The sequence below is a fragment of the Piliocolobus tephrosceles genome, chromosome 16 (assembly GCF_002776525.5).
Source record: "Piliocolobus tephrosceles isolate RC106 chromosome 16, ASM277652v3, whole genome shotgun sequence".
Classification (NCBI taxonomy): domain Eukaryota; kingdom Metazoa; phylum Chordata; class Mammalia; order Primates; family Cercopithecidae; genus Piliocolobus; species Piliocolobus tephrosceles.
In genome coordinates, this window is record NC_045449.1 from 18,826,545 (window position 1) to 18,843,717 (window position 17,173).

Sequence of the window (17,173 nt, forward strand, 5' to 3'; positions counted from 1 at the left end):
CCACTTTTGATCCCATCTTTTATTTCTTTAGTTTTATTAAATGTGTGTTTATTGTCTGATAATTCTACTGTCTACAGTTTTTGTGGACCTGATTCAGCATTTCTTTGTTTCCTCAGATTCAGACTCTTGGTGGCTTGTGATTTTAGTGATTTTTGGCTGTGAACATGTTTCTTGGTCTTTTATCTGTGGGAATTCTCTATGTACTCTGTATAAATTAGGTTATTTCAGGTGTTTTGCATTCTGTTTTGCCATGCAGCTGGGGCCTGTGTCACTACCCTTCTGGTACCACTTAAAACTGAATTTTTGTCTTGGGTGATCGTACTAATCCTATATGAGTGCAGGTTTGCACTTATTGCAGAAATATGATGGTTTTTGATTATGGGGTATTGTCCCAGATGGTGCTGGAGTGTTAATTAATATGCTGTCTGTTAAACTTAATGTGTTGTCCCTGTAAAACCTTCCAAAATTCTGAATTCCAGAATACTACTGGCCCCAAATGTTTCAGATAAGGGAACTGCCAGTATTTGTTTCTGGCTCCCAGTGTTTTCCTTACTTTAACACAAACTCATCTTTTTAAAAAACATTTTGAGGGAATTCAGTATTGGAAAAATGTTTCTAACCTGTTTCTGGAAATGGAAGTCCAAAGTCTGTTTCTGTAATTGTTATCTTTTTGAGATGGAGTCTCACTTTGTTACCCAGGCTGGAGTGCAGTGGTGTACTCTCGGCTCAGTGCAACCTCCACCTCTGGGTTCAAGCGATTCTCTTGCCTCAGCCCCCTGAGTAGCTGGGAGTACAGGTGCCCACCTCCATGCCTGGCTGATTTTTTTATTTTTAGAAGAAATGGGGTTTCACCATGTTGGCCAGGCCAGTCTTGAACCCCTGACCTCATGATCTGCCCACCTTGACCTCCCAAAGTGCTGGGATTATGTTTCGGTAATTGTAATACATTTATTGTTTTTGGAAACTGTCTTTGCTTTGGTGGTAATTTTCAATAAAAATAGAAATAGCAGTGGAGTTATTAAAAGACCATTAGTTACATTTGGCCCTTTTTCATTATCTTCAAATGTTATATATAGTAAGTTTGACCTATTTAAAACATATACTTCTATCAGTTTTAACACATAGATTCCTGTAACTGTCACCACTATAAGGGTAAAGAACAATTAGTTCCTTCACCTTTCAAGTCATACCCCACCTCTGTCCCAACACTTGGCAACCACTGATCTGTTCTCCATCTCAATAGCTTGCCTTTTTTCTTTTTTTTTCTTTTTATTTATTTATTTATTTTTTTGAGACAGCGTCTTGCTCTGTCGCCCAGGCTGGAGTGCAGTGAGGCAATCTCGGCACACTGCAACCTCCGCCTCCTGGGTTCAAGCAAGTCTCCTGCCTTAGCCTCCCTCGTAGCTGGGATTATAGGCATGCACCATCATGCCCGGCTAATTTTTTTGTACTTTTAGTAGAAACGGGGTTTCACCCTGTTGGCCAAGCTGATCTCGAACTCTTGACCTCAAGTGATCCACCGGCCTCGGCCTCCCAAAGTGCTGGGATTACGTAAAGGCGTGAGCCACTGCGCCCCGTCAGGACTATTTTTTTTTTTTTTTTAAATTTACATTCAACTTGTCATTTTTTTCCTTGTATGGATTGTGCCTTCGGAGTCATACCTAATCAAGGGTCATGGAGATTTTCTCATATGTTTCCTTATAAAAAAGTATTGTGGTTGGCCAGGCGCGGTGGTTCATGCCTGTAATCCCAGCACTTTGAGAGGCCCAGGCTGGCAGATTACCAGGTCAGGAGACCAAGACCATCCTGGCTAATGTGGTGAAACCCCGTCTCTACTAAAAATACAAAAATAAATAAATAAATTAGCTGGGCTAGGTGGCGGGCGCCTGTAGTTCCAGCTACTCGGGAGGCTGAGGCAGGAGAATGGCGTGAACCCGGGAGGCGGAGCTTGCAGTGAGCTGAGATCGCGCCACTGCACTCCAGCCTGGGCGACAAAGCTACACTCCATTTCGAAAAAAAAAAGTATTATGGTTTCACACTTTACATTTAGATATATATCTTCTTTGAGTTAATGTTGTACAAGTGTGAGGGCTAGGCCAAGTTTTTTGTTTATTTTTACATATGGATGTCTAGTTGTTCTAATACCATTTGTTGAAAAGACAACCTTTACTCCTTTGAATTGCCTTTGTACTTTAGCCATATTTGTCTAGGCCTGTTTTTGGACTCCTTTTTCTGTTTCAAGATCCTTTGTTAATACCACATGATCTTAATTACTGTATAGTAAGTCTTAAAACTGGGTAATGGTGGCCTTATAAAATGAATTGGTAAGTTTTTATTTTTACTCTATTTCCATTTTCTAGAAGAGATTGTGTAGAATTGGTGTCATTTCTTCTTTAGATATTTGGTTGAATTGGGAAGTGATTCCATCTGGGCCTAAGGTTTTGTTTTTTGTGTGTGAGACAGAGTCTCACTCTGTCACCCAGGCTGGAGTGCAGTGGTGAGATCTTGGCTTACTGCAACCTCTGCCTCCTAGGTTCAAGTTATCCTCCCGCCTGAGCCTCCCAAGTACCTGGGATTACAAGCATGTGCCACTATGCTCGACTAATTTTTGTATTTTTAGTGCAGACAGGGTTTCACCATGTTGACCAAGCTGGTCTTGAACTTGTGACTTCAAGTGATTCGCCTACCTTGGCCTCCCAAAGTGTTAGGATTATAGATGTGAGCCACGGTACCTGGCACAGGCCTAAGGTTTTCTTTCTCAGAGTATTTTAAACTATGAATTCAGATTATTTAATAGATACAGGAATATTTAAGTTATCTACTTCTTCTTGAGTGAATTTTTACTGTACTTTATGGCCTTTGAGCAATTAATTGTATTGAATTGTCGAATTTATGGGCATGTAATTATTTATAGCATTTTGGGTTTGTAGTGGTATCCCTCTTTTATTCCTGGTGTTGGCAATTGTGTCTTGTTTTTCTTTGTCAGATTGTATAGGGATTTATTAGTCTTTTCAAAGAACTAGCTTTTGTTTTCATTTTTCTGTTGTTTTTGTTTTCAATTTCATTGATTTTCTGCTCTTTATTATTTCTTTTCTCCTGCTTGCTTTGGGTTTATTTAACTCTTTTTTTTTTTCCTCCCAAGTTACTTAAAGTAGAAACTTAGATTTCTGGTTTGAGACCTTTCTTTTCTAAGGTAAGCATTTAATACTGTAAATTTCCTTCTAACCACTGCTTTAACTATACCCCCACAAATTCTGGTATTTTGAACTGAGCACAAATGAAATGTTCTAATTTCCCTTGCGTCTTCTTCTTTTACCCATGAATTATTTAGAAATATGTTATTTAGTTTGCAAGCAATTGGAGACTTTTTTCCTGTTATTTTTCTACCATTTATTTCTCATTTCACTATATTACGGTCAGAGAATATATTTTGAATGATTTCATTTATTAATTTTTAAAAATAACATTAAAAAAATTTTAATGTGAATATACCACATACAGTGTGAAGAATGTACATTCTGTTTTTGGACAGTTTTCTATAAATGTCAAGTTGATTTAGTTGGTTAATGATGGTATTCAGTTTGTCTTTATACTTGCTGACATTTTGTATGCAATTATATTACTTTATTACTCAGAAGAGTGCTGAACTTTCCAACTACAATTGTTTTTCCAATTTTACTTTCAGCTCTATCTGGTTTTGCTTCACGTATTTTGAGGCTCTGTTGTTAGGTGTGTACACATTTAGAATCGTATCTTCTGGGTGAATTGCGTGTTTTATCATTATGTAATTCCCTCTTTATGGTAATTTTCCTTGTTCTGAGATCAGAAATATCTGTTGTCCAATTTATATAGACACCGCAGCTTTCATTTGATTAGTGCTTGCATGGCATATCTTTTTTCCATTTTTTTCCTTTTGACCTACCTTTATAATTCTATTTAAAGGGGGCTTCTTATAGCCAGCATATAATTGGGTTGTGTTGTTTATTTATTTATTTTTTGAGATGGAGTTTTGCTCTTGTTGCCCAAGCTGGAGTACAGTGGTGCAATCCTGGCTCACTGCAACCTCCACCTCCTGGGTTGAAGCGATTTTCCTGCCTCAGCCTCCCGAGTAGCTGGGATTACAGGCACGTGCACCACCCCTGGCTAATTTTTTGTATTTTTAGTAGAAACGGGTTTTCACCATGTTAGCCAGGCTGGTCTTGAACTCTTGACCTCAGGTGATCCACCTGCTTTGACCTCCCAAAGTGCTGGGATTACAGGCGTGAGCCACTGCACCCGGCCAAGTCATGTTATTTTTAATCTTTTCTCACAATATGGGGGTTTTGTGAGTAAATTTAATTATTTTAATATACATTTTGTATAATTATTTACATTAAATGTAACTGTTGCACTGGGAGTATTTATAATGTGTGAATATAATTATTGGTATTAATATAATTTAATTATATTACCCATAATAATATTAATGTCTTTGGATTTAGATTACCAGTTTAGTATATGTTTTATGTTTATTTTCTCTGTTTCCCCCTCCTTGATTTCCCCTTTTTTGCTTTCTTTTGGATTATTTGAATTTTTCCTTAAATTTATTTATTTTACTTACTTATTTATTTTTCTGAGTGATTCTCCTGCCACAGCTCCCAAGTAACTGGGACTACAGGCATGTGCCACTACACCCAGCTAATTTTTTTGTGTTTTTAGTAGAGACAGGGTTTCACCATACTGGCCAGGCTGGTCTTGAACTCTTGATCTCAGGTGATCCACCTGCCTCGGCCTCCCAAAGTGCTGGGATTACAGGCATGAGCCACCATGCCCTGCCTTTTTCCAGAATGTATATGTTGAGTTATTGATTGTATCTTTATGTAGGCTTTTTAGTGGCTTCTCTAGGAATTACAATATACATATTGTTCACGGTGTACTCACATTTACTATTTTATAACTTCAAGTGGAATGTAGAAAACTTCGCCACCATAAAAATAGAGCTAGGGGGCCGGGCGCAGTGGCTCAAGCCTGTAATCCTAGCACTTTGGGAGGTCGAGACGGGCGGATCACGAGGTCAGGAGATCGAGACCATCCTGGCTAACACGGTGAAACCCCGTCTCTACTAAAAATACAAAAAACTAGCCGGGCGAGGTGGCGGGCGCCTCCGGAGGCTGAGGCAGGAGAATGGCGTAAACCTGGGAGGCGGAGCTTGCAGTGAGCTGAGATCTGGCCACTGCACTCCAGCCCGGGCAACAGAGCAAGACTCCGTCTCAAAAAAAAAAAAAAATTGAGCTAGGGATGAGGTTAAAAAAGAGAGAGAAAAGAAATATAATAAAAATATTTAATAATACCTTTTTTTTTTTTTTTTTGAGACGGAGTCTCTCGTTCTGCCACCAGGCTGGAGTGCAGTGGCGTGATCTTGGCTCACTGCAACCTCCACCCCCTGAGTTCAAGCAGTTCTGCCTCAACTTCCTGACTTGCTGGGATTACAGGTGTGCACCACCATGCCCAGCTAATTTTTGTATTTTTAGTAGAGATGGAGTTTCACTATGTTGGCCAGTCTGGTCTCAATCTCTTGACCTCGTGATCCGCCCTCCTCGGCCTCCCAAAGTGCTGGGATTACAGGTGTGATCCACCGCGCCCTGCTAAGTCTTTAAATTTTTTTTTTTAACATTGCACTTTTTCTCTTTTCCTTCTAGGATTTTAGTAACCCAAATGTTAGTTTTGTTATTGTTTGGCAGGTTCCTTTGGCCTTATTTACTTTAAATTCTTTTTTCCTGTTGTTCAACTTTGAAAATTTCTATTCATCTGTCTTCAAAGTCACTGGTTCTTTCCCCTGTCATTTCCATTCTGTTATTGAGTCTTTGTAGTGAATTTTAAATTTTGTTTATTATGTTTTTTAGTTCTAAAATTTCTTTTTTTGTGTATGTCTTTTACATTCCTCCTGAAACTCTTATCATTTGTTTCAAGAGTGACTTTATTTCTTAGAGCATGGTTTTAGTAGCTACTTAAAATTTGTTTTATAATCCCACCATATGTGTCCTCTTGATTGTCTTTTCTCTTGTGAGAAAATGGGATTTTCTGGTTCTTTGTATGACAATTAATTTTGGATTGTATCTTGGACAGTTTGACTTATGTTACATGATTCTGAATCTTGTTTAAATCCTGTGGAAAATACTGAAGTTTTTGCTTTAACAAGCAGTTGACTTATTTAGGTTCAGGCCACAAATTCCAACCAGCATTCTTTAGGCTCTGGTTCCATCATCAGTTCAGTTTTGTATCTTATCTGTTTATATGCCTTTTTGTGTCCAGTCTGGGACCTGACCAATGGGCAGGTCCTAAAGCCTTTGTATACTCTTAGAAGCAGGGCCATGCACACCCAGCTCACAAGTGGCCCCAGGAGTGCACATACAACTATACGTCTTCATGGGCTCCTTCTTTTCTGTAATATCCCTGACACTTTCTGCCTCCTGACAACCTCGCTTTATCCCTTTCCTGTTGTCTGGCTAGAAAGTCAGGGCTTTAGATTCCCTATACTTCAGCATACTTCCTGTAGTTATGTCACCCTCTGTGGCCAAGACTTCTCTTCTTCCTCTTGGGACTGCAGTTTCTCTTGTCAGAAAGTAGGATTCTTGGAGCTGCTGTCATTGCTGCTATGGCTGCTCTGATACTGCCTGGGAGTCAAAGGAGAAAGGAACAAAACACAACAACCCAGGGGATTTCCTCCACTCTCTTTAATCCGTGAGAACCTTCTTTCCTGTTCCTCAGACCGGAAACAGAGGGCCTCTCTCAGAACTTCTTCTTTGTGCATCTAGTTTGCAGTTACAGCTTTTGAGTCCAGGCCAGGAGGTGCTGGACAAACTTGTCAGGAGTATGGATGTACTGCGAGTTCTGGTTGCTTTTCTCAGTCTACCTGATTCCAAGTCCTTGGATACATTTGTCCATTGTTGTTAGTTGCATTCCATGGGAGAGACAGTAGAGTGTGCTTATTTCGTCTTGACCTACTTATTAGGATTTCAAATCAAATCAAAGGATGATATTCTCTATATTAATTTGCTGTTTTCCCTTTAGCAAGCACCTTAGGAAGATAACACTTTAACACCGCCTGTGGTGGTTTCTGTCATAATTATTAATACTTACTTTTTTTTTTTTGAGACGGAGTCTCACTCTGTTGCCCAGGCTGGAGTACAGTGACGGCATCTCGGCTAACTGCAAGCTCTGCCTCCCTGGTTCATGCCATTCTCCTACCTCAGCCTCCCAAGTAGCTGGGACTGCAGGCTCCTGCCACCACGCCCGGCTAATTTTTTTTAGTAGAGATGGGGTTTCACCATGTTAGCCAGGATGGTCTCGATCTCCTGACCTCGTGATCCACCCGTCTTTGCCTCCCAAAGTGCTGGGATTACAGGTGTGAGCCACTGCGCCCAGCCAATTATTAATACTTTCATTGTATTAAAACCTCTTGAACTCCAGAAGATAGCTTTATAGTAACATCTCTTATATTTGTATATAAAATTTGTCTGGAGCCTAGAAATTCTTACTGTCTCTTCTCCTGGTAGTTCTAGCTCCCGTTTTTCATAAAGAATGGATAATCTCTTTCTTGAATAAACCTTTTCATATTTGCATATATCACTACTCTTGGGTGATCTAGAATTTCTTGAATATGTCCTTGTTACTCCTTTTACCAATGAACAGATTTGTAATGGCCTACTACTTTTGTAACTGAAAATCAATACAAAGAACTCAAAAGCAGTGTATAAATTTCTTTTGACTAAATTCTTTAGGATACAGTGATGCTTTGTACTTGGTATTTGAATAGATACTAAGCTTAATTTTAGGGTCTTTATGCAGAGAGGTGGAAGTTAACAAAATAATTTCTTCTGTACTGAGTTTGATAAATTTACTAATTTTGCATTTTGCCTAGAACACATGCTCTTCATAGCCCCTTACCTGACTGCCTGATGGTCTTTTAGGAATAGGCCTGCCCATTGTGTCTTGAGGTGGAGCCCCACTCCCATTGCTTATCTTCTCTGCTTTAAGCTGTCTTTATCTTCAGACATCTTCCCTCTGCCTAAGGAGAATTCCTGACCTCAAAATTTTTCATAAAGATATTGCTAACAATTTAAGATAATAGGAAAACATGTGGTAATATATGTAGTAAATTCATTCTTTCAAGTCTTTCTGGTAAGTTCATTCTTCTAGCAAATGTTTATTAAGCACTTTTTTTATATGCCAAAACACCAGCGGTACAGTAATAAATGGAATAATCACAAGCTGAGCATTCAGCAAAATTTTTGTCCATTGCATGAAGTTATAGTCTAAAGAATTTCTTTACCTTCAATACTTTAATTGTTCTAACAGATTTATACTTCAAACTGTTACTTCATGTGCCCTGAAACTGTCATACCACGGCTTGACAAATCGGTGATCTAAAATATATCCATTTTGGGCCGGGCACAGTGGCTCATTCCTGTAATCCCCAGCACTTTGGGAGGCCGAGGCAAGCAGATCACTTGAGGTCAAGAGTTCCAGAGCAGCCTGGCCAAAATGGCGAAACCTGTTCTCTACTAAAAATACAAAAAAATTAGCCAGTCATTGTGGTGCATGCCTGTAATTCCAGGTACTTTGGAGGCTAAGGCAGGAGAATTGCTTGAACCTGGGAGACCAGGTTGCAGTGAGTCGGGATCGCGCCACTGTACTTCAGCCTGGGTGACAGAGCGAGATTCCGTCTCAAAAAATAACATAGATCCATTCAAATAGATCATTCTAGTTTATCTGACCTCACAGTTTCCTAAAAGGCACTTTTTTTTTTTTTTTTTTTTAAAACAGGATGTTTTAAGCAGTTCTCTAAAGAGTATTGTAGGAATTGGGCCGGGCACAGTGGCTCATGCCTGTAATCCTAGCACTTTGGGAGGCCGAGGCGGGCGGATCACGAGGTCAGGAGATCGAGACCATCTTGGCTAACATGGTGAAACCCCGTCTCTACTAAAAATACAAAAAAATTAGCCTGGTGTGGTGGCGGGCACCTGTAATCCCAGCTACTCGGGAGGCTGAGGCAGGAGAATGGCGTGAACCTAGGAGGCAGAGCTGGCAGTGAGTTGAGATTGTGCCACCGCACTCCAGCCTGGGCAACAGAGTAAGACTCCATCTCAAAAAAAAAAAAAGAGTATTGTAGGAAGTAGACCCAAAGCATTTATTTTAGTCTAGTATTCATTGAGTTAATTTTTAAAACGTATTTTATTATTTATTAAAATGTTTTAATGTTCTTTTGTTCTTTGTTTTTTTTTTTTGTTTTTGAGACGGAGTCTCGCTCTGTTGCCCAGGCTGGAGTGCAGTGGCCGGATCTCAGCCCTCTGCAAGCTCCGCCTCCCGGGTTTATGCCATTCTCCTGCCTCAGCCTCCCGAGTAGCTGGGACTACAGGCGCCCGCCACCTCGCCCGGCTAGTTTTTTGTATTTTTTAGTAGAGACGGGGTTTCACCGTATTAGCCAGGGTGGTCTCGATCTCCTGACCTCGTGATCCGCCCGTCTCGACCTCCCAAAGTGCTGGGATTACAGGCTTGAGCCACCGCGCCCGGCCCTTTTGTTCTTAAACAAATGAAAACTTTCTATATCCAAAAGAAGGGTGTGGCCTAGTTTTGTTTCTGAAATATAGTTAATGTGTTATTTAAGAGTATTAAAGGCCGGGCGCGGTGGCTCAAGCCTGTAATCCCAGCACTTCGGGAGGCCGAGACGGGCGGATCACGAGGTCAGGAGATTGAGACCATCCTGGCTAACGCCGTGAAACCCCGTCTCTACTAAAAAATACAAAAAACTAGCCGGGCGAGGTGGCGGGCCCCTGTAGTCCCAGCTACTCGGGAGGCTGAGGCAGGAGAATGGCTTAAACCCGGGAGGCGGAGCTTGCAGTGAGCTGAGATCCGGCCACTGCACTCCAGCTCCGGTGACAGAGGGAGACTCCGTCTCAAAAAAAAAAAAAAAAAAAATTAAAAAAGAGTATTAATACTTCTTCAAATGGTTTTAATCCCCAGAAAATAAATATGCATTAATATCTAGACAAATTCTTGCTGCATTTATCTGGGATTGGCAGGTGTTTTTGATTAATGGGAAAGCAAGCATTTACAAACAACCAGGTTCTGATTTTAAAGCTTTTGGGCAGACATTTTTTGCTTAGTAATTTGTTCATAATAGCCATACAATAAATATTTGTGGCCGGGCGTGGGGGCTCACTCCTGAAATCCCTTCCCTTTGGGAGGCTGAGGTGGGCAGATCACTTGTGGCTAGGAGTTTGAAGCCAGCCTGGCCAATGTGATGAAACCTCGTCTCTACTAAAAATACAAAAATTAGCAAGTGTGTGTTGTCCCAGCTACTCAGGAGACAGAGGCAGGAATATTGAGATATCTATGGTGTTGTCTATTTCTGCTGATAATTGTTGATCCTCTTCAAATAGGACACAAACAAGATCAATTTTTTTTACTCGTAAATTGATGTGGATAGTCTACTGCTGCCGACTTCATGTACCTTATCCCTCTTAAATCGCTGATTCCTTTGAGGCCTTGTCCCCATAAACTTTTGGTAAAGCATCAATAATTTTATCATTCATCCACCCAAGCTTCACTGTAAATTTGATGTTTATTCTTCCATTTTAGCAGAATTCATGTTGCTCCAATAGGGGCTGTCTTCAAACTGGTGTTTTCTCCTTCTTAGTGCCTCAAAGTAGATCCTGTTCAGATATAACAGGTTAATATGAGTTTATTTTGGTGTAAAAGTACTTTGAAATTCATGCATAGTTTTTTCATCATATGCATTTTCCATAGCTTTGAACATCCCCATATAACTCTCCTCTTCCACAAACCAAACAATGAAAAAGCACCTCTGTGATGGAAGTTCATTTTGCAATAGGAACTCACAATGATCTAAGCCCTGCTATTCATGAACATAATTCATTACTGGAGGCCAGGCGCGGTGGCTCACGCCTGTAATCCCAGCACTTTGGGAGACTGAGGCGGGTGAATCACGAGGTCAGGAGATCGAGACCATCCTGGCTAATACGGTGAAACCCCATCTCTACTAAAAGGTACAAAAAATTAGCTGGGCCTAGTGGCGGGCGCCTGTAGTCCCAGCTACTCAGGAGGCTGAGGCGGGAGAATGGCGTGAACCCAGGAGGCGGCGCTTATAGTGAGTCGAGATCGCACCACTACACTCCAGCCTGGGTGACAGAGCGAGACTCCATCTCAAAAAAAAAAAAAATTCATTACTGGGGTCTAAGTGGCTTTTTGATTTTTGAAGTTCTCTTCTCCCCTTGCAGGTATAGAACAAGATGCAGTGAATACTTTTACCAAATATATATCTCCAGATGCTGCTAAACCAATACCAATTACAGAAGCAATGAGAAATGACATCATAGGTAAGCAGTGCTTGAAACTGTGGCAAGAAAAAAAAAAAAATGCACAGAACTGACAATTTTGGTTACTGACTAATTTTTTCTTAACATGGAATTTAGCAGTTCCCTTCCTAATTTGTTTTCTGAGTATTTTTTATGTCAGATTATAGCTCACTTTAAAAGTTTCTCGGCTACAGTTGGCGACAGGGTTTTTGCCTGGGCCGGGAGGGCTGCAGTGTAGCGGGTGCTCTGGCCTGGCCGCTGCTGAGCAGCCGGGCCGGCGGGCGGCTATGCACACTGGCACAGACCACCAGACGGACTGACTGGCAGCCCCGCACCCGTGCACAAAGCGGGCGGGACAGAAACTTCCGGAGTTGGAAGTCCAGTGAGGCTAAAGGCCAGTGCCAAAGTCTCCAGGCATCAGGGCTGCAGCCCAAGAGTCTCAAGACCAGTGGACAACTGGATGGCCAGACAGTTGTCTCAGTGATGGTCTCTCTGTCTCAGGGCTTCATCCCACTCCTCAGTGGGCCTGACCTCCCGTCTACCTGCATTAGCCAGAGCCATCACATGGCCCGTGACTCGCCATTTTTTGCCAGTTGATTGTGCCACACACAATGTCATTTCTGTGTCATTTGGCACAGCGGGAGGTGCAAGGAGGAGGGCAGCCTCATGTCCAGTCCCAGTTTCAAGTAACTTTATTCTTCTGAATAAAGACAATTTGCTAACTTTAAAAAAAAAAAAAAGTTTTTCTTATATGTTGGACCCAAATTCTTAGACTTTGACCTAAATAACAATGACAGCAAGAACAATAAATAGTACACATTTATTGAACACTCACTGTGTCCCAGACAATATTCCAAGCACTTTCTGTGGATAAACTCTTCAACTTCTAAAGAACTTTGTGGGATAAATACAGTTATTTTATAGATGAAGAAACTGAAGCACAGAGAAGTTAAGTACTTTGTCCAAGGTAACAGCTCAGACATGGCGGAGTCAGGATTTGAAACTAGACCCTCACATACCTTAACTGCTGTGCTGTGGCAGTGTTTTTCATACTGTAGGTTGGGGCCGACCTTCTCCTATGCCCTCACCCCCTGCCAATATATATATATATATATATATATATATAATATATATATATAATATATGTGTGTGTGTGTTAGTGTATATAGATATTGTTAGTGTATATATATACATTAGTGTATATATATGTTAGTGTGTATATATATGTATATGCACACTAGAATAAAAAAAGTGTCTCAGAGTAGTAAGGACAAACATCATTTCAGAAAAATATTTTCATTATATATACATGTATGTATGCATATGCTGATTCAACAAATATATTTCTGTATAGATTATAGCAAAATAGTTTGAAAGATTTTACTGTGTTTTATCAGGAAGACCTTTGGTGAACATATATTCACAGATAAAAGAGGTTTATTTATTCGTTCAATAAACATTACATTCTCATAAGTCCTAATATTATGTATTTTTATTTTTCAAAAAAGTTAGTATTTGTGATTTATGTAATAAAACTTGTTCTTGCACTTCTAGCAGATTTGTCCCAATGTGGGGCTTCTTTAATCTTACTGTGGGTACTTCACACTCACTCACTACTGGAGACAGCAAGACCTCTGTTAGTCTCAGCTGTGTTTCTTAAATTGGCCCACTATACCTTCCAGTTAGCTATTCTGGGGTCCATCTCATGTTGCCTCCATTTTCCTTTTCTTTCTCCCAGACAGATACCTATAAACAGCTATAACATAGGCCTGGTGGCTGTTGGTGGCTTATCCCTATCTGCTTGTATTTAAGGGGTACTGTTTCACTGAGTTTTGCTGACAGATGTTGTCATGAGATTTGAGGTTTTCTGTGTTGTTGCTCTGTTTTTATGTGAGAATTTGCTGCTACCATTGTCGCTAGACCAGCTTTTCCTAGTAATACAACAGGGATGTTCTGACTGATTAGAGTTTGCCTGTTTGAAGAATTGGTTGGCTAGTGATTTTTTTGAGGGGAGTCTCTACCAGTTAATAGCCTCACTGGTGTGAGGATGAAAAGGAAGGAGTTTCAAGTCAAATAAAACACTTAAAAATGAAACCACACTGCAACTCTCTTAAGCTTAATCAAATTAATGATGATGTAATCCCATGAAGGAAAAGTCTTCTTAAGGATCAAGTTGATAACATTTTGTGGTCAAGGGATTTGAGAAAACCTCTATCCCAGTGTCTTATCATTATATATTTTAGGATGTTAATTACCTGTATGGCTTTAGGCAAGTCATTTTTCCTCCTTGAGCCTCATTCTTAATCCTATCCAAATTATTTGTCTCCTCTTGCGGTTGTACTATTTGAATATAGCTGTCCTTCAAGTGAGTTTTGTTCAAAGGAGCCTTCACTTCAGCACTTACTGTGTATCCAACTTGCATAGTCTTGTTTTAAATGTTATCCTTGGGTTTTTGGCATTGCTCTCTAATTACTGTTTTTATGTGAGGATTTAGAGTGATCCAGGAGCTATACTTCCACTACCTCCTTCATCTTCCACAGATCTTTAAAGTGGTAGAATTTTTAAAAACTTTGAAGGTACAGCTGACAGAATTTGCTGATGGTTTAGAAGTGAGTAGTATGAGAGGGAAAAAAAGGAATAAAGCATGACTGCATTTTTTTTGTTTGTTTAAGCGATTTCCCTGCCTCAGCCTCCCAAGTAGCTGGGACTACAGGCGCTTGCCACCACGCCCAGCTAATTTTTTTTTTTTTTTTTGTATTTTAGTAGAAACGGAGTTTCACTGTGTTGGCCAGGATGGTCTCCATCTCCTGACCTCGTAATCCACCCACCTTGGCCTCCCAAAGTGCTGAGGTTACAGGCATGAGCCACCCCACCCGACTGTATGACTCCATTTTTTAAAAAACTGAATACCTGGAATTGCAGGGTTGTCATTTATAAGATGAAAAGACTGTGGGAGTAATGGCTTATGAGGAAAATCAGGAGTTTGGTTTTAGACATCCAAATGGTGAATGTCAAGTAGGTAATTGGACACCTACATTAGGATTTTATGGCAGAGGTCCGGGTTGGAGACACGTGTTTGGAAGTCATTAGCATATAGATGGATTTAGAGCTGCAAGACTAGATAACATTACCATAGGAGTAAGTGTAATGAGGGAAGATGAGGTCTAAGGACTGAGCCCTGACATTCTGGCAGATGGGGAAGAACTAGCAAAAGACACCTAGGCCCTCTTATGACAATGGTGTATCAAGAAGTAGTTTTCTTTAGGAAGTCAAGTAAGAAAAATGTTTCTGGGAGGAAATGAAGCTGAGGTAAGTAAGACGAATACTGGAATTGAATGGATTTGACAACCCATCGTACACTAGTTATCTTAATTACAGTGGGCCATTTTAGATGAAACTTAATTGGAGGAGTCTTAAGAGAGAATAGAGGAGTGGAACCAGCGAGTATTGACAACTCTTATGTGGCATGTTGCTCTAAAGATGAGCTCAAGGTAGCCTGGGGGCAGTGGTGCACACCTGTAATTTCAGCACTTTGGCAGGCCAGGGAGGTGGATCACTTGAGCCCAGGAGTTTGAGACTAGCTTGGGCAACATAGTGAAACCCCATCTCTACCAAAAAATAATAATACTACAAAAATTTTTCAGGCATGGTGGTGCATACTTTAGTCTCAGCTATTAGGAAGGCTGAGGTGGCAGGATCACTTGAGCCCCAGTAGGTCACGGCTGCAGTGAGGCAAGATCATGCCACTGCACTTCAGCCTGGGTGACAGAGCCAGACCCTGTCTCAAAAAAAACGGGGGGGGGGGGGGGGGGGCAATGGTTTTTAATTTTGTTTTTAAGGTGAGATGTATTATAAGCATATAAGGTGTGTTACAGCATGCGAACAGGTATACATGTATAACATGCAGTCCACATAGCTGATAGGAATGAGGCAGTAGTGAAGGAGAAGCTGATGTAGGAGAGGGGACAGTTGTTACAGGGAAGAAGTCTGGAGGCAAAAGGGATGAATTCTAGTGCTCACATAAAATATTGCTTAGATGGGAGCAAGGACAGTTTATCTCGAGTCACAGGAAAGAATGCAGTACATGGGTAGAGATGCAGGTGAGTTGAAAGATGTGAGGGACGATGGAAATAATTTTCTGATTGCTTCTATATTCTCACTGAAGCAGGAAGCAGAGTTCTCAGCAAAGAGAACAGGAGAAGAGGTATTGAATATTTGAGAAAGGAGATGTACTGTAGAAAATAAAAAACAAAAAAAACTCAGTTTCTCCTGAACTCTCGCAAAACAGAACCTTTCCATGACCCTGTTGTGTGGGGGTTTTCCCTGTCAACTACCGATTCTGCAGATGATTCTCCAGTGACCCCTCCAACTGGGTGTTCTCTAAGTCAGTTCAGTTCTCACACAGTCTTCCCGGAGATAGCATCAGATCCCACAGATTGAGGACTCTGTCCCACAAGAGTGCCCCCACTTCAGATGCCATTCTGAAGCCCAAGTTGTGGCCTGTGTTTCTGACCGGCCTTTTATAAATTGGAGTTCCCACAGTCCCCTCCTTGGGTTCAATAAATTTGCTAGAGCAGCTCTCAGAACTCAGGGAAATGCTTTACTTACATTTACCCATTTATTATAAAGGATATTACAAAGGATACAGATTGAACAGGCAGAAGAAAGAGATGCATGGGCAAGGTATGGGAGAGGGGGCACAGCTTCCATGCCCTCTCCAGGTCATACCACCCTCCAAGAACCTCTACAGATTTAGCTATTCAGAAGCCCCCCTCCCCATTCTGCCCTTTTGGGTTTTTTTGTGGAAACTTCATTATATAGGCATGATTGATCATTGGCTATTGGTGATCAGCTCAACCTTCAGTCCCCTCTTTCTGGGAGGTTGGTGGGTAGGGCTAAAAGTCCCAACCCTGTAATTCTGCCTTGGTCTTTCTGGTGATTAGCCCTCATCCTAAAGCTCTTTAGAGGCCATCTGCCATTAGTCATCTCATTAGCATTCAAAAGAATCCAGAGATTTCATGAATTTTAGGAGCTGTATGCTAAGAAACTGGCTAAAAAGGCCAGTTGCAATGGCTCAGGCCTGTAATCCCAGCACTTTGGGAGGCTGAGGCAGGGGGATCGTTTGAGGCCATGAGATCAAAACCAGCCTGGTCAACATAGTGAGACCCCCTTACAAAATACTTAAAAATTGGCCAGGCGTGGTAGCTCTTGTCTGTAGTCCCAGCTACTCAGAAGGCTGAGGATCACTGAGCCCGGGAGTTCAAGGCAGCAGTGAGCCATGATCATACCACTGACTCCAGCTTGTCTCAGAAGAAAAGGGGGGGAAAAAAAAACTGGGCAAAGAGTAAATAACATATTTCACAATATCACAGATTTGTATTGTCTGGGAAAGTGAATGTAAACAGACCACGACACTAGTATGATCCCTGGGTTTCATGAAGGTCCCACTAAAGTCATGAACACAAAGTGAGACTAGGCATCATGTTATATGGTTTTTCCAGCCATGTTTAACAGTTAGCTAAACAGCTTATTGTTTTGCTGCAGTTTATTTAGGCAGTTCCTTATTTTAGCACATTTCATGTTTTAAAATTTCTACCAATAACATTTTGATAAACTTTTTTACAGATGATTTCACAAATACATAATTTTTTAAGCTACAATCCTAAAAATAGAATTGCTCATTGAAAGGGCATGTTCGTTTTTAAAGCTATGCTAGAAACTGCCAAATTGCCTTCAGAAAAAGGTGTTTATATCCCCACTAACACTAGTGTCAGTTTTCCTGTGCCCTTGCTCAAGCATGCATATTATTAAAAACA

At 40.9% G+C, this 17,173-nt stretch overlaps 1 protein-coding gene across 4 annotated transcripts in view; it reads left to right on the forward strand.

Annotated features, from left to right (window-relative positions):
* AKAP10 (A-kinase anchoring protein 10) overlaps positions 1 to 17,173 on the forward strand; it is a 76,855-nt gene that overhangs the window by 22,143 nt on the left and 37,539 nt on the right. For 3 of the 4 annotated variants that reach the window (XM_023196453.3, XM_023196454.3, XM_023196452.3), the window contains exon 5: positions 11,280 to 11,378. The exons of the other annotated variant lie outside the window; for it this stretch is intronic. In XM_023196453.3, coding sequence (XP_023052221.2) covers positions 11,280 to 11,378 — 99 coding nt within the window. The remainder of the gene's footprint in view (positions 1 to 11,279; positions 11,379 to 17,173) is intronic. 4 annotated transcript variants of the gene reach the window in all.